The sequence below is a fragment of the Oncorhynchus masou genome, chromosome 13, assembly GCF_036934945.1.
Source record: "Oncorhynchus masou masou isolate Uvic2021 chromosome 13, UVic_Omas_1.1, whole genome shotgun sequence".
NCBI classification, from domain to species: Eukaryota; Metazoa; Chordata; class Actinopteri; order Salmoniformes; family Salmonidae; genus Oncorhynchus; species Oncorhynchus masou.
Genome location: NC_088224.1, coordinates 18,557,190 through 18,578,003, shown reverse-complemented (window position 1 = coordinate 18,578,003; position 20,814 = coordinate 18,557,190). Strand labels below are relative to the sequence as shown.

At 40.7% G+C, this 20,814-nt stretch overlaps 1 protein-coding gene across 1 annotated transcript in view; it reads right to left on the bottom strand.

Moving 5' to 3' along the window:
- The window catches only part of LOC135551856 (raftlin-like), a 59,016-nt gene extending 39,215 nt beyond the window's left edge, over window positions 1–19,801 (bottom strand). Inside the window, exons 1-2 of the mRNA XM_064983116.1 lie at window positions 19,432–19,801; window positions 10,260–10,449 (exon numbers count right to left, since the gene is read on the bottom strand). Coding sequence (XP_064839188.1) covers window positions 10,260–10,407 — 148 coding nt within the window. The 5' untranslated portion in view covers window positions 10,408–10,449; window positions 19,432–19,801. The remainder of the gene's footprint in view (window positions 1–10,259; window positions 10,450–19,431) is intronic.
- Between the last annotated feature and the right edge of the window lie 1,013 nt (window positions 19,802–20,814).

Genomic DNA, 20,814 nt, shown 5'->3' with positions numbered 1-20,814 from the left:
CTCTCTCTCCTCTCTCTCCTTTTCTAACACATTTTCGCGCCCACTCTTTTTCTTCTTTAATGGCCTCTCCCTCCATATACTCACTCATATAAATGCAATATGCAACAACTTCAAAGATTTTACTGAGCTACATTTCATAAAAGAAAATCAGTCAATTTAAATAAATTAATTTCTATGCATTTCACATTACTGGGAATACAGATATGCATCTGTTGGTCACAGAAACCTTAAAAAAATAAAGTAGGGGTGTGGATCAGAAAACCAGTCAGTATCTGGTGACCATTTGCCTCATGCAGCGCGACACATCGCCTTTGCATATAGTTCATAGGGCTGTCGATTGTGGCCTGTGGAATGTTGTCCCAATCCTCTTCAATGGCTGTGCGAAAGTTGCTGGATATTGGCAGGACCTGGAACACGCTGTCGTACACGTTAATCCAGAGCATCCCAAACATGCTCAATGGGGGACATGTCTGGTGAATACGCAGGTCATGGAAGAACTAGGACATTTTCAGCCTCCAGAAATTATGTACAGATCCTTGTGACATGGGGCCATGTATTATCATGCTGAAACATGAGGTAATGGCGACGGTGAATGGCACGACAATGGGGCCTCAGGTTCTCGTCATGGTATCTATGTGCATTCAAATTGCCATTGATAAAATGCAATTGCGTTCATTGTCCATAGCTTGTGCCTGCCCCTACCATAACCCCACAACCACGGGGCACTCTGTTCACAATATGAACATCAGCAAACTGCTCGCCCACACGATGCCATACACATGGTCTGCGGTTGTGATGCCGGTTGGAGGTACTTCCACATTTTTGTTCAATGATGTTGGAGGTGGCTTATGGTAAAGAGATTCACATTCAATTATCTGGCAACAGGTCTGTTGGAACTTCCTGCAGTCAACATGCAAATTGCACACTCCCTCAAAACTTGAGACATCTGTGGCATTGTGTTATGTAACAAAACTGTTCATTTTAGAGTGGCCTTTTATTGTCCCAGGCACAAGGTTCACCTGTGTAATGATCATGCTGTTTAATCAGCTTCTTGATATGCCACACCTGTCTGGTGGATGGATAATCTTGGCAAAGGAGAAATGCTTACTAACAGGGATGTGAACAAATTTGTCCACAACATTTGAGAGAAATAAGCTTTTTGTGCATATACAAAATCTCTGTGATCTTTTATTTCAGCTCATGAAACATGGGACCAACACTTTACATGTTTCATTTATATTTTTGTTCAGTGTATACATTACATTACATTACATTACATTACATTACATTACATTACATACATACATACATACATGCATACATACAGAAAGTATTCATACCCTTTGACTTATTCTACATTTAGTTGTGTTACAGCCTGAATTCAACATTCACCCCTCTACACACAATACACCATAACAACAAAGTGAAAACATGTTTTTAGAAATCTTAGCAAATTTATTGAAAATTAAATACATAATTCTCATTTACATAGGTATTCAGACCCTTAAGTCAATACTTTGTGGAAGCATCTTTGGCAGCGATTACAGATGTGAGACTTTCCACACATAGATTGTGCAACATTTGCCCATTATTCTTTTTAGAATTCTTCAAGCTTTGTCAAATTGGTTGTTGATGATTGCTAGACAACCATTTTTAGGTCTTGCCATTTGTTTTCAAGTAGATTTAAGTCAAAACTATACCTCTGCCACTTAGGAAGATTCACTGTCCAGTGTAGATTTGGCCTTGTGTATTAGGTTATTGTTAGGTTATTGTCCCGCTGAAATGGGAATTCATTTCCCAGTGTCTGGTGGAAAGCAGACTGAACCAGGTTTTCCTCAAGGATTTTGCCTGTGATTAGCTCCATTCCATTTCTTTTTTATCCTGAAAAACTCCCCAGTCCTTAAAGATTAAAATCAAATCCATAACACAGTGGCAGTCGCTGCCGTTTAAGAGGAGGGAGGACAATCATTTTTTTATGAGCATGGCCTTATTCCTGGATGACTGTCATTCATATTGGGGCGCAGGTAGCCTAGTGGCTAGAGTGTTGGGCTAGAAACCGAAAGGTTGCTAGACTGAATCCCCAAGCTGACAAGGTAAGAATCTGTTGTTCTGCCCCTGAACAAGGCAGTTAGCCAACTGTTCCTAGGCCATCATTTTAAATAAGAATTTGTTCTTAACTGACTTGCCTAGTTAAATAAAGGTTAAATGAAAAAATAAATATCTATTCCAGTCACCCAGCTCAATGTAACATTGACAGGTTTAGGCTACTACATGATACTCAAATTGTTCCTATACCCATCATGAGGTTGCAACAACCTATGAATGAAAGTTTACAACGTAGGTGCATAGGTCGAGAGAAAATTTGTAGTAATCAAGGTGACAGAAAGTGACACATTCAATACTACATTGCACACTTTTGCCTGCATCTAGCTGATCTAGGGTGCAATCAATAGTCCAGTGTTTCCCAAACTCTGTCCTGTGGACCTCAAGGGGTGCACACTTAGTGCTATGGCAAAAACTACACAGCTGATTCAAATAATCAAGGCTTCATGATTAGTTGACTATTTGAATCAGCTGTGTAGTGCTTTGAAGAAGAAAAAAAACACATGTACCCCATGGGGTGCCCAGGACCGAGTTTGGGAAACCCTGCATTAGTCCAACAATTGGCAAACAATAGTTTCTATTGGACAAATTCAGGTATGTTTATACCCATTCTGTTCTGTTTGCTTCTGTTTATGATACTTAAAAAAAAAAAATCCAATGGAATCGGTGGAATAAATACACCCCTGATCACACGCAAACACAGTTCCCTTTCATTGCAGCCACATACAAACAGCATGATCACTTTGTTCATTTAACAATAGCAGTTTAGAAGTTATACTGGCGGGCCCCTGGTTGCAATTAATTAATAAAACCAAACACGGTCCTGTGTGGATAGCCATAGCCTGCTAGCTAACATAGCATTCTTCTATGTTTAAGCCGGGTGTTTTAGTAGGCTAAACTAGCTAGCTGCATTCGCTAGCTAAGTGAAAAAATACAACGAAATATAGCTATCTCTTGCTTCTCTTTCATTTTAATTAGAAAGTTATCATATCTGAAAATGTAGCTAGACTCTTACCCGTATAAATGAATAAACGCTTCATGGCAACGTGACATTTCCGTTTGATTTGTAGCTAGCTGCAGCTTGTTTGGCTAGTTGTGTCAAGTCAATCTTGTTCACACTGGCCGTGTGCAGAAAGTAGTCCATCACAAATAAAGTAATAGTGCAAAAATGTCTTGAATACAAAGTGTTATGTTTGGAGCAAATCCAATACAACACATTACTGAGTACCACTCTCCATATTTTCAAGCATATTGGTGGCTGCATCATGTTATGGCAGTCGAGGCTCCTCAGATGAGGAAGGGGAAGTGAAACATTTCAAAAAGTGAACCATTAAAGTTACCTTTTTTTTAGATAAAACTATACTAAATATATATATAGCTAGCACTGCAGTGCATAACATGTGGTGAGTAGTTAACTAAAAGAGAGAAAGACAATAGTTGAACAGTTTTGAACAAATTCAAGTGAAAAAAATACTCACGCTCTCTCTTGATTCTCGAAGAAATGCATTTGTTCAAAACTGTTCAACTATTGTCTTTTAGTCAACTACTCACCACATTTTATACAATGCAGTGCTAGCTAGCTGTAGCTTATTCTTTCAGTACTAGATTCATTCTCTGATCCTTTGATTGGGTGGACAACAAGTCAGTTCATGCTGCAAAGTTTGAGGATATCCTCCAGAAGTTGTCAAAATTACTGTGTAAGTCTTTGGAAGGGGGTGAGAACCATGAGAACCATGAACCTCCATGAGTACCCAGAGCAGGATGGAAACTAGCTGTCCTCCGGCAACGCCACGGTGCTACCCTACAGAGTGCTGTTGAGGCTACTGTAGACCTTCATTGCAAAACTGTGTGTTTTAATCAATTATTTGGTGACGTGAAAATATTTAGTATAATTTCATCTAAAAAGGATATCTTTAATGTTTCACTTCCCCATCCTCCTCTGAGGAGCCTCCACTACCATAAAATGATGCAGCCACCACTACGCTTGAAAATATGGAAAGTGGTACTCAGTAATGTGTTGTATTGGATTTGCTACAAACCAAACGGAAAAGACACGCTGCTGTGAAGCAGTCATTCATTTATACGGGTAAGAGTCAAGTTACATTTTCAGATATACGTTTCTAAATTTGCCAGAAAGTTGTTTTCATTGCAAGTTAAAGTGTACTGTTAGCTAGGTCGCAAACGTAAGCTTGCTGGCTCACTAGCTAACGTTACATGTATGATCTGTGTAGTAATATTATTAGTATCTCAGAAAGACATTTGCATTGCTAGTTATAGCCTAATGTCAGCTAGTTAGTTAACATTGAACTGATTTAGTTAGCTTTAGCGCTCTGCAGATTTCTACTACAGCATTTCATGCATGGTGGCTAGCTATGACAATTCATTTGTACCTTAGCTATGGGTTGGGATTATGGTTCATTTTTTAGCTAGCTAGCTACATGTCTAAACAAAAGACTCCACTTCACCAGATTACATGACCGATCAAGTTAGCCAGGTTTGTCTGGGTTGATGACAGCCATCTATTGTATTTCATGTCTAGACAATAGTGACCCATCCATTTAGTTAGATGTGGCTAGGGGGTAGTTAAAACATTTCTTTCACATGACCTATCGATTTAGACAAGTGTATCTGGGTAATCTAATAATTCTAAAATATGTTTTATCTGGACACATCCTAGTTTTGATATTGCTGTAATACAAATATGAAGTAACCATTTCACTGTAGCATTTAAACCTTTTGTATCCTGGGCATATCAACATATCAGCTTTGATTCTATTTCACATAGTGTGTGTTTACCGGACACGGTGATGTGAAGAACAACATGACATGCACCAAAGTCAGATTAGGATATGGGCCAAGGATTAGATCAAGTGTATTTTAATTTTGTGTCTGGGGTACAGAGATGAGGTCGTCATTTAAAAATCATGTTAAACACTATTATTGCACACAGAGTGAGTCAAGGCAACTTATTTTTACTTAACCTTTATTTAACTAGGCAAGTCAGTTAAGAACAAATTCTTATTTACAATGACGGCCAACCCCGGCCAAACCCGGACGACGCTGGGCCAATTATACGCCGTCCTATGGGACTCCCAATCACGGCCGGTTGTGACACAGTTTGGAACCAGGGTCTGTAGTAACTTATTTATTATGGACTTTTTACTCCTGAACTTACAGTTGAAGTCGTAGGTTTACATACACCTTAGTCAACTACATTTCAACTCAGTTTTTCACCATTCCTGACATTTAATCCTAGTAAATATTCCCTGTCTTAGGTCAGTTAGGATCACCACTTTATTTTAAGAATGTGACATGTCAGAATAATAGTAGAGAAAATAATTTATTTCAGCTTTTATTTATTTCATCACATTCCCAGTGGGTCAGAGGTTTACATACACTCAATTAGTATTTGGTAGCATTGCCTTTAAATTGTTTAACTTGGCTCAAACGCTTCGGTTAGCCTTCCATAAGCTTCCCACAATAAGTTGGGTGAATTTTGGCCCATTCCTCCTGACAGAGCTGGTGTAACTAAGTCAGGTTTGTAGGCCTCCTTGCTCACACACGCTTTTTAAGTTCTGCCTACAAATTATCTATAGGATTGAGGCCAGGGCTTTGTGATGGCCACCCCAAAACCTTGACTTTGTTGTCCTTAGCCATTTTGCCACAAATTTGGAAGTATGCTTGAGGTCATTGTCCATTTGGAAGACCCATTCGCGACCAAGCTTTAACTTCCTGACTGATGTCTTGAGAGGTTGCTTCAATATATCCACATAATTTTCCTTTCGTCATGATGCCATCTATTGTCCGAAGTGCACCAGTCCCTCCTGCAGCAAAGCATCCCCACAAGATGATGCTGCCACCCTCATGCTTCACGGTTGGGATGGTGTTCTTCGGCTTGCAAGCATTCCCCTTTTTCCTCCAAACATAACGATGGTCATTATGGCCAAACAGCTGTAATTTCGTTTCATCAGACCAGAGGACATTTGTCCAAAAAGTACAATCTTTGTCCCCATGTGCAGTTGCAAACCGTAGTCTGGCTTTTTTTTATGGCGGTTTTGGAGCAGTGCCTTCTTCCTTGCTGAGCGGCCTTTCAGGTTATGTTGATATAGGACTTGTTTACCTGTGAATACAGATACTTTTGTACCTGTTTCCTCCAGCATCTTCACAAGGTCCTTTGCTGTTGTTCTGGGATTGATTTGCACTTTTTGCACCAAAGTACATTCATCTCTAGGAGACAGAACACGTCTCCATCCTGAGTGGTATGATGGCTGCATGGTCCCATGGTGTTTATATTTGCGTACTATTGTTTGTACAGATGAACGTGGTACCTTCAGGCGTTTGGAAATTGCTCCCAAGGATGAACCAGACTTGTGGAGTGCTAAAAAAAAATTCTGAGGTCTTGGCTGATTTCTTTTGATTTTCCCATGATGGCAAGCAAAGAGGCACTGAGTTTGAAGATAGACCTTGAAATACGTCCACGAGTACACCTCCAATTGACTCAAATGATGTCAATTAGCCTATCAGAAGCTTCTAAAGCATGGCGTAATTTTCTGGAATTTTCCAAGCTGTTTAAAAGGCACAGACCCACTGCAATTATGATACAATGAATTATAAGTGAAATAATCTGTCTGTAAACAATTGTTGGAAAAATTACTTGTGTCATGCACAAAGTAGATGTCCTAACCAACTTGCCAAAACTATGGGTCCTGTCTGGCTCAGTCGGTAGAGCATGGCGCTTGCAACGCCAAGCGTCGTGGGTTCGTTTCCCACTGGGACCACCCATATGTAAAGGTAGTGGCCCCAGCCGACTTGTAAGTCGCTTTGGACAAAAGCGTCTGCTAAATGGGATATTATTATTATTATTATAGTTTGTTAACAAGAAATGTGTGGAGTGGTTGAAAAATGAGTTTTTATGACTCCAACCTAAGTGTATGTAAACTTCCGACTTCAACTGTATTTAGGCTTGACATAACAAAGGGGTTAAATACTTATTGACTACAGACATTTGAGGTTGGATTTTTGTATTTAATTTGTGAACATTTCTAAAAACATAATTCCACTTTGAATTTATAAGGGTATTGTGCGTAGGGCAAAGATAAAAATAATCACAATTGAATCCCTTTTAAATTCAGACTGTAACACAACAAAAATGTGGAAAAAGACAAAGGGTGTGAATACTTTCTGAAGGCAATATAAATATAAATATATATACAGTACCAGTCAAAGTTTGGGAACACCTACTCATTCATAGGTTTTTCTTTAGTTTGTACTATTCTATACATTGTAGAATAATAGTGAAGACATCAAAACTATGAAATTACACAAATGGAATCATGTAGTAACCATAAAAGTGTTAGACAAATCAAAATATATTTTATATTTGAGATTCTTCAAAGTAGCCACCCTTTGCCTTAATGACCGCTTTGGTACACTCTTATTACCTTCCATTTGACATATGTTATTGATCAAAGGCTTTCAAAAAGGGGAGCCGCCAGTTGTCCATCCCTGCTCTATGCCTTGAAGGAGAAAACGCTCAATCCAAAGCCAAGCCCATGTATCTGAGTGAATTAACAACTGTGACTAGATATAGTCTCTGAATGGAAATGAGTAGACAGACATGGTTATTTATTTGTCATTACTGTGTGGGAGTCATGAAGTCACAGAGGGAGAAATAATATTATTAATGGAAACTAAATTGAATTAAACCGTAAATTTGACCGTGGGTTCTCTTCAATGTCAGCCTGAGAGACAGACCGATTCCTCACTAGACACATGCACACACAAACACTGTTTCTCTCACACACACACCACATCTTTGTCTCATACACACATGCGTCTACACACACAAATCCCATTGCTGGGAATGAAGTCTCAATCTTCACAAACAATCAGATAATCCTTCACTCGCTCTCTTGGTCTCTCTCCATGACACACACAAAAACAATACTGAGTATCTTCCTTTATCCCCCTCAGCAGAGCACTGCTATGCAGACATAAGGAGCTCATGTGGCATCAAGGAATTTACCATATAAATGACCTGCCTGTCTGTCTAGAGACAAGATGACAATACTCCCTAGCCTGAAATCTATTGTGTGTGTGTGTGTGTGTGTGTGTGTGTGTGTGTGTGTGTGTGTGTGTGTGTGTGTGTGTGTGTGTGTGTGTGTGCGCACTAAAGTGAGGTTGAGTGTATGCATTTCGCTACACCACAAGCATTTCACTACACCCGCAATAACATCTGCTAAACACGTGTATGTGACCAATACATTTGATTTGATGAGTTGAGTTATTTTTTATGTGTGTGCACGCATTTGCATCTACAGTACAGCATGGGCATGTGTGCTGCTCTAAGCTGGCTCCCATCCATCTCATGATAAGCTTAACAGAAATGGAGGAGGCTGAATTCAGAGCTGTTGTCTGGATGGTCATGACTTCCTCTGCTAAAGTTCCAAATGGTGCCCTAGTCCTTTTATAGTGCACTATAAAAAGCAACCTAGTTCCTGTTGTATATGGAATAGGGTGCCATTTGGGATGCAACCACTGTCTGTATTGGCTGGCTGCTGAATGTTCTGCGTATGTAGCAAATTCAACTGACTGACTCAACTTCCTGCATCCATTCCTAAATAGAGTGTAAGGGAAAGTTCATTTTAACATGGACAAAGTGAGGTTTAAAAATCCAGAAACATCTCCCTTTATCACACCCTCCCTCTCTCCCCAACTCTCTCTTTTCACTCTCTCTGCACAATCTCTTCTGTTCTGTCACAATAGCAGAATTAGTATATTTAGAACCCAGCAGCCTCATGGGACTTCTCATCAAACACTCCCAAAACACTGCTGCGCAAAACACACACACACAAAGTCACACACACTTCATTCCCTAAACACAGTGCAAAACATCAACTACAGTACTCTCTCATCTTCCTCTCATTTTCAGAGGTAGGAAGGGGGCGTGGATTAGTCTGAACTGTACAGTTGAATCTTTGGTACCGTGGGATGCCTACTCACACAGAGATTATCTTGAAATATACACCCTGGTTACAAACCTTGGTCTTGAAGAGCTACAAAATTCCAAATTAGACTTCTAGCCACTTCATATACAGTGGGGTCTGAAATTATTGATGCCCTTGATAAAGATGAGCAAAAATGACAGTATAAAATAATTCAAATACCGAGCTATATTGTATGCTAAAAAAATTGGGATGTTAAATTATTTTATACTAGTACATTTCCTCATAGAAATACGGGTCATCATTCTAAATAAGAATTTGTTCTGTATAAATAAAGGTGAAATTAAGGTAAAAAAAAATATTTTAACAAGTACTACTTTTTTCTCCTAAAAAGGTAGGAGTCAAAATGATTGACACTCCTGTTTTTAATACCTTTAATTACCTTACCACGTGAGGATAAAGCCACTGAGATGTTTTTCTGTTTTATGAGATTGGAGAACACATTGGGAGGGATCTTAGACCATTCCTCCATACAGAATATTTCCAGATCCTTGATATCCTTAGTCTGATCTTATGGACGGCCCTCTTCAATATAAACCTCAGGTTTTCAATGGGGTTCAAGTCCGGAGAAAGACGGCCATTGTAAAATGTTGATTTTTTGACCAATTAACTATTTATTTGTGGATTTGTATGTGTGCTTGGGGTTATTGTCTTGCAGGAAGACCCACTTGTGGCCAAGTTTCAGCCTCCTGGCAAAGGCAACCAGGTTGTTGGCTAAAATATCCAGGTACTGGGGAAAGATAATGATGTCGTTGACCTTAATAAGGGCCCCAGGAACAGTGGAATCAAAATAGCCCCATAACATCAAAGATCAACCACCATATTTTACAGTAGGTATGAGGTTCTTTTCTGCTCATGCATTCTCATTTCGATGCCAAACCGACCACTGGTCGCGTCGCCAAAGAGCTCTGTTTTCATGTCATTCAACAAAATGTAAACGCTCGGAGTTTGATAAATCTCATTGGCACATGGATTGGAATATACCAGTGCTTTGGTCAGGTGACATATAGATCTGGATAAATCAAATGGATTCCCATCTAATCCTTTATGATGACAAGGGGTTGAATTGGAATTCACTACTGGAGCTAGAAGTGTGTGTGTGTGTGTGTGTGTGTGTGTGTGCGCGTGTGTGTGCCTGTCAGTATTCCCTACCTTCCTTCCCCAGCAGGAAATCCAGAAAGTGGTAGGTGTAGGCCACGCCCACCTTGGTCTCCACCTGCGGTCGTCGGAGGGTGGAGTAGATCTTCCCGGGACTCTTCTCCTCCCCAGTCCTCCGCAGCTTAGGAAGCCTGCAGCCCATCCCTCTGCAGGGAGAAAGAGAGGAGGGAGAAATAGAGAGGAGCTAGATTGAAAGAAAGAGAGAAAGCCAGGTAAGAAAGAGTGAGGTGAAGAGAACGAGATGGAGAGAAAGAGAGTGGGAGAGAGAGAGGAGTTTGATTGAAAGGAAGAGAGAAAGCCAGGTAAGAAAGAGTGAGGTGAAGAGAACGAGATGGAGAGAAAGAGAGTGGGAGAGAGAGAGGAGTTTGATTGAAAGGAAGAGAGAAAGCCAGATAAGAAAGAGAGATGAAGAGAATGAGATGGAGAGAAAGAGAGTGGGAGAGAGAGAGGAGTTTGATTGAAAGGAAGAGAGAAAGCCAGGTAAGAAAGAGAGATGAAGAGAATGAGATGGAGAGAAAGAGCGGGAGAGAGAGCGAACGGAGAGAGATGGAGAGAGAGATGAGGTGAGAGAGGGAAGAGAAAAATAATTAGCATAAAGATAAACTTGTTTCTAAATATAAACCCGTCACAGGTGTTGCATTATAGTATTAAACCCTGCCTCTGTCTGCCATGAGAAACTATGGGGGATAATGTGTCACAATGCACACACACAACCATGAACACGTACACACACCAATAATACAGGAATATGAATGTGTCAACCATTACATGGCTAGTGGCCTCAGATATGGGCATCCGCTAATCAAATCTGGGTGATTTGGAGCGACATGTTTGATCAGAATGAATTAAAGCAGAAATGAAACTCAGATTTCCTGCCCTGTCGACCATGACAACATTGGCACTGGAGGAGACGAGAGAAGGAAAGGAGGTGGAGAGGAGGGAAGGTAGGGAGGAGGAGGAGGAGGAGAGGAAAATAATGCAAAAAATAAGGAACTAGGGAAGAGGAGAAGAGATGAGAGTCAGAATGAAAAGGAGAGGAAATTGAGGAAGAGGAGACGAGAGGAGATGAGGGTCAGAATGAAAAGGAGAGGAAATTGAGGAAGAGGAAAAAGAAAACGAGTTAAAGAAAGGATGCAAGGAAGTAAAGGAGGAGACAGGCAGAGGAGAGGAACAGAGTAAGAGAGGGTTTAGAAAGGAGGACAAGGGACATGGGGTTGTGTGGAAATGGGAGAGAAGAAGAGGAGAGGAAGAGAGGAGCGGAGGATCCAGAAGTCAGTTGGATGGAGTGGAGCGTCGTCAGGCTAATCCCTTGTGACAGTGTCGCTACGATATGACCGTCTCCGCGGTTACCGTTAAAATTCCTGTCAGATACGGCTGGTCAGAGCCGCAAGGAGAAGACAGTGTGTGTGTGTTAGTGTGTGTGTGTTAATGTGTGTGTGTGGTTTAAGACACACTGAGCCAACACAGAAATGTGTGTGACACCTGACTGTGTGTGTTAATGCATGTCTTTCTCAACGTGTGTGTGTGGTTTAAGTCACATTGAACCGATACGGAAAGGTGTATGACAACTCTCAGGTGAGTGTGTGTGTGTGTGTGTGTGTGTGTGTGTGTGTGTGTGTGTGTGTGTGTGTGTGTGTGTGTGTGTGTGTGTGTGTGTGTGTGTGTGTAAGGGTAATGGGGAGTTATGCAGCCAAGCCGGGTGTGTAAACGTGTGTGATCAGTGTGTATAATGACACCAAGTCCCTTTAGGCCCACAGCAGCACAGACACAGACATTAACGCAGCTAACGAGTGAAAGAGCCTGCATAGTCACAGTTTTACAACAAATAGCCTAACTCACTGGTGGTGACGAAGTGTGTGTCTCCAGCAGAGAGTAACATGCTCTAAAAGTTAAAAACTTCCAATGAACAACATAATGGATGCGTTTACATAATTCACCTTCCCTCTTCCTCCAGATTGTGTTCTCTCCTTACTCATTCAGGTACATTCATGGAGAACATGCCTTCAATTTCATTAACCATAAGAGGAAACTATGAGTGAGTGAGTGAGTGAGTGAGTGAGTGAGTGAGTGAGTGAGTGAGTGAGTGAGTGAGTGAGTGAGTGAGTGAAGGTATATATGTTGAAAGTATGGGAGAGAATGAGAGGAGGGTGAGAGAAACCTCCAGACTCTCCAGTCAACAAGCATCTTCGCACAGAGACGGGTCGTTTCAGAAAGCCAAGCCACCATCTTAGATTGTTCTGAAATAGTTGATGTAGTTAGAAACAGATAAGTGTTACAGAAACATTATTTTGCTGAAATATTTATCTAATGAATGCAGATATGCATCTGTTGGTCACAGATCTTTTTTCTTTAAGTAGGGGTGTGGATCAGAAAACCAGTCTGTTTCTTGTGTCAACACCATTTGCCTCATGCATCTCCTTCTTGATCAGGCTGGTGATTGTGGCCTGTGGAATGTTGTCCCACTACCTCTTCAATGGCTGTGCGAAGTTGCTGGATATTGGCAGGAACTGGAACAAGCTGTCATTCATGTTGAACCAGAGCATCCTAAACATGCTCAATGGGTGACATGTCTGATGAGTATGCAGACCATGGAAGAGCTGGGACAGGAATTGTGTACAGATCCTTGTGACATGGGGCTGTGAATTATCATGCTGAAACATTGAGGTGATGGAGGTGGATGAATGGCACGACAATGGGCCTCAGGATCTCATCGCGGTATCATGTGCATTCTAAGTTCCATCGATAAAATGCAATTGTGTTCGTTGTTCGCAACTTATGCCCGCCCATACCATAACCCCACCATGGGGCACTTTGTTCACAACGTTGACATCAGCAAACCACTCTCCGAAAACAACGCTATCCATGCCATCTGGCCCATCTGCCCAATACAGTTGAAACCAGGATTAATCTGTGAAGAACACACTTCTCCAGCATTCCAGTGGCCATCGAAGGTGAGCATTTGCCCACTGAAGTCGGTTACGACGCCAAACTGCAGTCGGGTCAAATCAAATCAAATTTTATTTGTCACATACACATGGTTAGCAGATGTTAATGCGAGTGTAGCGAAATGCTTGTGCTTCTAGTTCCGACAATGCAGTAATAACCAACGAGTAATCTAACCTAACAATTCCACAACTACTACCTTATACACACGAGTGTAAAGGGATAAAGAATATGTACATAAAGATATATGAATGAGTGATGGTACAGAACAGCATAGGCAAGATGCAGTAGATGGGATCGAGTACAGTATATACATATGAGATGTATGGAGGTGGATGGATTATCTTGGCAAAGGCAAAATGCTCACTAACAGGAATGTAAACTAATTTTGTGCATATAGAACATTTCTGGGATCTTTGATTTCAGCTCATAAAACATGGGACCGATACTTTACATGTTGGGTTTATCTTGTTGTTCAGTATATAAGTAACATCACTGAGTTACACAACCCATTTTTTATACTTTAGGATGGTTTAGACATAAAGTGAAAAAATGCTAATATAGTCACAATCGACTCGCATTGGCTTTGTGACAAAAATACTAAAAAGCATTTGAAACAGTGGCCAGGTCAACAAAACCAAAGCATGGGGTGCTGCTGTCATACCTGGTCCACAGCAGTGTTGATTTTGGTGCAAATGCTCAAGTCGGAGTCCACATTAACTCAAAATAAAGTTATTTATCCACTGAGATAGTGTAGTGGCAAGAGGAATTTAGTCAATAAACTGAACAAGGTGTAGCCTTAACAAATGGTTAATGGTCCGGTCCGCAATATGTTTTAAGAATGTAAAATGTGGCACACCAACGCACAAAAAAAAATATTATGTGTCATATCTTTGGAACTGTAATCTCTCAAGCCCTTTTCACTAAGAAAAAGAGGGAGACTTGGCTACTTCGTCTACAGACCCTGGCTATGAAATGCAGTAGAAAACTAGCTATGGGGAAGCAAGCGAGTCACCTACTCGATGTGTATAATCGGAAGCGGAGCCGACACTGCCCACACTCATCGCTTGCTCCCCGCAGCTCACCAGCTGATGTAGTCTGTGTGTGTGTGTGTCTCGGGTGTGGCGCGTCGTTCCCACTACCGAACAGAACTGTGCTGTGCATCTGTGCTGCTAATATAAATGTTATTAATATTATTATTTTTATATTTTATTAATAATATTATTCATATTATTAACAGTCCACTTAGTAGTCCGATTTTAGTTACAGAGAATTTTGTCTTGTATTGTTTTAGTCAACTGAAATGAAAAATCTTATTCATTACGTTATAGTTTTTTCTGGGTCTATTTAGTCAGTTATAGTCTCATCACGGGGCGGCAGAGTAGACTAGTGGTTAGAGCGTTGTACTAGTAACCGGAAGGTTGCAAGTTCAAATCCCCAAGCTGACAAGGTACAAATCTGTTGTTCTGCCCCTGAACAGGCAGTTAACCCACTGTTACTAGGCCGTCATTGAAAATAAGAATTTGTTCTTAACTGACTTGCCTAGTTAAATAAAGGTAAAATAAAATTTGAACCTGAAAAATAGTTTTGATGAAAATTTGTCACTATTTTTGTTGACAAAAGTAGCACTAGTCCATTTTGTAATGTGGGTGAACTACCCCTTTAACAATGTGGGGGATTCTAGAGAAAAAAAAGTTACTAGCAGGAACAGCACCATCTAGTGGTAAGAACGTGGTAATATCCAGATGTAAGAAGGGACATAAACCCAACAACTTCAATTACTAATTTCTCTGAACAGGGGAAAAAACATCACCAAAATCACTGAGAATACATTCCATAGGATGAAGAAACAATACTCGGAGCCACAGCCCCATACTACATTCTTGATGTTGAGGTGGGATTGGCGTGGGGTGTGCTTCTGTGGTTGGCTTTTGACAATTTCTTTGGATTCCTCATTGTTAAAAAATTTAAGTCCAAATTGGATATTAGGTACAATATTTATAGACGGGTTAGCTGAGAATGTCACAAAAAACAATGCACATGCTTCCAGGGGGCAGAAGGCCGTGTGTTGTGATTCTGGATGGCCAGATAGCTAGCAGCAATGACAATAATCTCCATGTGGGGAAACGTAAGTGGCTCGTTTCAGTTAGTTTTATCTTGTTCTTGATACCATGTCTTGTTTTGAAGTGTTTTGACTGATGTCACATCTATGCAAATTCAGCTCAAATCCACTAGGTAACTAACCAACAACTGTAATGATGTCTTTGAGAGACAAGTGCTCACTGTGCAATTTAATTTTTGCTTTCAATAAACATTGGAGACTAAATATAGTTTAGATGTTGTCAACGATCTAATGCAGCCCCATCTGTTTTGCCCCATAGTTGTGCACACATCGGTTTGTTGCTAAACAACCAACCACTCTATTTAATGTTGCACAGTTGAAGTCGGAAGTTTACATACACCTTAGCCAAATACATTTAAACTCAGTTTATTCACAATTCCTGACATTTAATCCTAGTAAACATTCCCTGTCTTAGGTCAGTCAGGATCACCACTTTATTTTAAGAATGTGAAATGTCAGAATAATAGGAGAGAGAATGATTTATTTCAGATTTTATTTCTTTCATCACATTGCCAGTGGGTCAGAACATACACTCCATGAGTATTTGGCAGCATTGCCTTTAAATTGTTTAGCTTGGGTCAAATGTTTCAGGTAGCCTTCCACAACCTTCCCACTTCTGGAATTGTGATACAGTGAATTATAAGTGAAATAATCTGTCTGCAAACAATTGTTGGAAAAATTACTTGTGTCACTTACCAAAACTATAGTTTCTTAACATGAAATTTATGGAGTGGTTGAAAATGAGTTTTAATGACTCCAACCTAAGTGTATGTAAACTAAAGGCCACTCAGCAAGGAAGAAGCCATGGTTCCAAAACTGCCAGAAAGCCAGACTACAGTTTGCAACTGCACATGGGGACAAAGATCGCACGGGGGGGTGGCAGCATCATGTTGTGGGGGTGTTTTGCTGCAGGAGGGACTGGGTGCACTTCACAAAATAGATGGCATCATGAGAAGGAATATTATGTGGATATATTGAAGCAACATCTCAAGACATCAGTCAGAAAGTTAAAGCTTGGACGCAAATGTATCTTCCAAATGGACAATGACCCCAAGCATACTTTCAAAGTTGTGGCAAAATGGCTTAAGGACAACAAAGTCAAGGTATTGGAGTGGCCAACACAAAGTCCTGACCTCAATCCTATAGAAAATTTGTGGGCAGAACTGATGTGCGAGCAAGGAGGCCTACAAACCTGACTCAGTTAAACCTCCTCTGTCAGGAGGAATGGGCCAAAATTCACCCAACATATTGTGAGAAGCTTGTGGAAGGCGACCCGAAACGTTTGACCCAAGTTAAACAATTTAAAGGCATTGCTACTGAATACTAATTGAGTGTATGTAAACTTCTGACCCCCTGGGAATGTGATGAAAGAAATAAAATCATTCTCTACTATTATTCTGACATTTCACATTCTTAAAATAAAGTGGTGATCCTAACTGACCTAAAACAGGGAATTTTTACTAGGATTAAATGTCAGGAATTGTGAAAAACTGAGTTTAAATGTATTTGGCTTAGGTTATGTAAACTTCCGATTTCAACTGTACATAAAATGCAGTTTGAGTTACTCCAGGAAGTGATGATGCAGGCCAGCTCAGTGCTGCCCCCTCTCACTGAGTCAGGCCGACTGGGGTACTGCAGGCTGCCATTAGCAAATAAATTATTATTTCTTCTGAGTGCGATTTTAAATTAATAGTTTCCAGGACATACATCTGGTGTATTAGAAGCAATTATATTGTTACCATTATTTTCTTTAAAAAAAAAGTTTTATTTACATGAAGATCGCCATTCTCCCATTTACTATAATGGGGGATCCTGTGTTCTGCAAACAATGCCTGGTCAGCCTTTAACTTCTGTGGCTTCAATGAGGGTGCAGTCGTTCTCCCCTTGTGTAGACAGACGGTAGTGGGGTCCTTCTGTTCACTTCTCTTATTGCTCTAGCAGCAGAAGAATGTCCCCTGCTGAGAATGCTTTTCCCATAAAGTAGGCCTACCACATTTTCCACTAATCCTGTAAAAGAGACTGCTTCCGTTATTAGAACACACAGATAAACTACAAACATTGTCTGTCCCCTAGGCTTGTATTAAACACACTGTCTGCTAACACCGAGGGAGAACATTAAGGTTCAAGTGGTGCAGGAGGAGACAAGCTTTTAACTGGTTCTACTGTTGAAGCTTTTACGCTTTTAACTGTTTCCACTGTTGAAGCTTTTAACTGCTTCTACTGTTGAAGCCCTTAACTGGTTCTACTGTTCAAAGCGTTTAACTGGTTCTACTGTTCAAAGCTTTTAACTGGTTCTACTGTTCAAAGCTTTTAACTGGTTCTACTGTTCAAAGCTTTTAACTGGTTCTACTGTTCAAAGCGTTTAACTGGTTCTACTGTTCAAAGCTTTTAACTGGTTCTACTGTTCAAAGCTTTTAACTGGTTCTACTGTTCAAAGCTTTTAACTGGTTCTACTGTTCAAAGCTTTTATCTGGTTCTACTGTTCCAAGTTTTTATCTGGTTCTACTGTTCCAACTGGTTCTACTGTTGAAGCTTTTAACTGGTTATTCTGTTCTGTTGGATCATAACTGGTTCTACTGTAGTTATGCTGTTTAAGCTTTTAACTAGTTCTGCTACCTGTGTGGTTTGAAGAGTTGGGTTTAGATGATGAACTGCAGTCCCATCATAACTGCTAAACACTACCTGTGGTGATAATTTACCCGTTGGCATCATCATCATAATCTTACCACACGGTTAAAGTGAGGCATCTAAATCACCACAAAAAAAAATACAGAGCCCTTAGAAGTTAAATGAGCAAAGGAAGGCGGTATGAGGAAAGAGAAAAGCTGGAGAGAGACAGAGGAGGGCATCTCATTAAAGCAGCTCTTTTAACTGAGTTATTTTAAATGACAGCGCAACCAAACGCGGATTACACGCGAGGATAATCCGTCTGTGCTGTGGCATCGCTATCTTGGAACTCTTCTGGGGAGCGCAAACGCACAGAGAAACGCCATTCATCTTCCGCGGAGGGAGAGCGCGAGATGGGCACGCGGATGAAACGATTCGCACTAAATATGGAAGGGGACGCAGGAAGAAGAACAAAAATGTAAAAGGGGATGAGAGAGAGCATGGGAGAGTGTCAATATGCTCCGAGGGAGGCATGATCCCTGAAGAAATAAAATAAACCTAAATGGGTATAAACTATAATGAATACGATTTCACACACCTGTTTGACGTTGATGAATTTCCTGCAAACATTGTCATCCAATTAATTTTAATGGGTAGCCTGAATCTAGTCTACTTTCTATGAATAACACCAGACATATTGTCAAACACCCTATGAAAAAAGGTTACTTTTTATTTGTGGTGATTTACAAACAAATGAAAAATTAAGAAAAACGCCAAAAGGGGGCCAACATGCGCCTGTGGGTTTCTTGTGCACCTTTCTCTCCTGCATGCTCAGGGCACGTGGCGAACTGCTGGTGTCCGTTATAACAATGGCAGTTTAGCAAACAGGAAAAGACAGATCGCTTACGCACCGAATCACACATTTCTCTACTCTTTCCATCTCTCCAGCTGCGCTTGACACAATTTACTCTGTCACGCATATCTGGGCTTGAGCCCTGCCAGAGAGTGTGGCGTGATTGGAATACTATCCACAAATAGTCGCTGGCACATACATCAAAATCAATATTATACAGCGGATAAGAATCGTTTACAGGTCTTGGCAGAACGTATAACCTAGAGTAGAACATTGGTCGGGTGTTAATTAACCGTTATTAACTGTTGTGACCAGAACTTGCGTTGTGGCCAAAAACGAACCCATGTAAAAGGGATCATTCTATAGACAATCCATAACTTCTCCCCTCTCTTTCCAAAAAGTGTACACTGTACAGTTGAGCCTACACACGTCTCAGACGTTTCCCAATAGTTTATTTTATCTTGGAGGCCCCAGATAGATGTTGCCAGTAGACCTACAACATTAATAAGTGATGAGAATACTTTTCGTTTCATCTAGGATAAGAACACCCGTGAACCTTGCCCTACATTTCCATTCCATCTTAATACACGAATGTAATTCGTTTTCAGAGAGCTGAGACAAACAACAAAACATAAACATACCAGTTTGGATGTTGTTACGGGCAGAGAAGTCGAACCCAGTCAGGACACATGGGCAAGCAATGAGCTCATGTGGTTACACCAAGACACAAACAAACCCTCACACTCTTTCTGGAGTAAATGTGTCCTCGGTGTGTTTCTCTGTGCGCCTATCTGTCAATCCACAGTCGTCGGTGAGATCACCTCGGTTGAAGAGGCACTACCCGCGGTTAAGATCATGCTGCTCCGCTAACCGGAAATCCGAATCCTCCCTCTGACAACTGTACAGTACTGTATCCCTCCCTAAACCCGTGATATCAACTCCTCACACACACTCCGTTCTCTTCTCCCCGCTCACTCCCTCCAATTATATCTCCCTCTATGTGTGTGTTTGAGAGCGTCAGCACGGTCTACCATTATGCTTCTCTCCTCCCTCTGCTTATTGAACCTTCGCTACAGTTGCAGAAGGCTGACTTAAACAGCAGGGAAAGAAGCGCAATAGTATGAGTGAAGAGGAAGCCACAATGAGTGAATAAAATGGCAAGCTCAATTACTCTATTAGAAATGTCATAAGCGCATGTTATAGCAAGTGCTGTAGGTCTGTTTTAGCACTTGATCATGACTCAGTTTCATTACACATAAGTGTCACTGGACAAAGGCGTCTTCTGTACAGGGGAGTTTTGAGCCCCAACACTCCGCCTGAACATTAACACGCATTGTTTCTGGAAGGGCTTGGAAACATAATAATCTTTATTTTGAGGGGTCTCCGGGAATAAGTGACATACAGGGAGAATACAGTAGGAACAGGCCATGTTCTGAATTCTGTCGCTGTACATTTCAAAAGTTCTGAACAAATAGTAATATTGACGTCTGTCCTTGCTCGCTCATTAATATCTTAATAGAAATCACGAATTGCCTCTTATCCACTCGTCGTCCCCTTATGTCATAGTGTGTACATCTCAATTGTCAGTAGAAACCACGTGTTTAAGCAAGTCTTCCATATCAGCTGTTTTTTTAAAGGCAGTAAATGAGGTTGAATGAACTGTTTCCCTGCCAGACAAGGCTCTCCGGATAGCCAGGTGTAGCCGCGGTAAAATGTTGGGACTACTGTTGGGGTAGCTTTATGAGTGACCTAAGAGTTTGTGGGCACCATTTCTTCACAATTATAGTGCAATTAATGTATTGGTATGTGTAGTGACTTTGTCATGCATTAAAAAAAAATCCTGAGTTTGTTCGAACAAGATTTACATGCTAAAATCGCCACTGGACATTAGGTTATTTTTTATTTTTTTTGGGGGGGGTTCAGGGTCAACTAAATGTTGAGTTAGCATATACAAGGTGCAAGGTGGGAAATTGGTTGAGCATCAGAAGTTTTTCTAATTGTTATTTCAGTCACAGAATATGTAG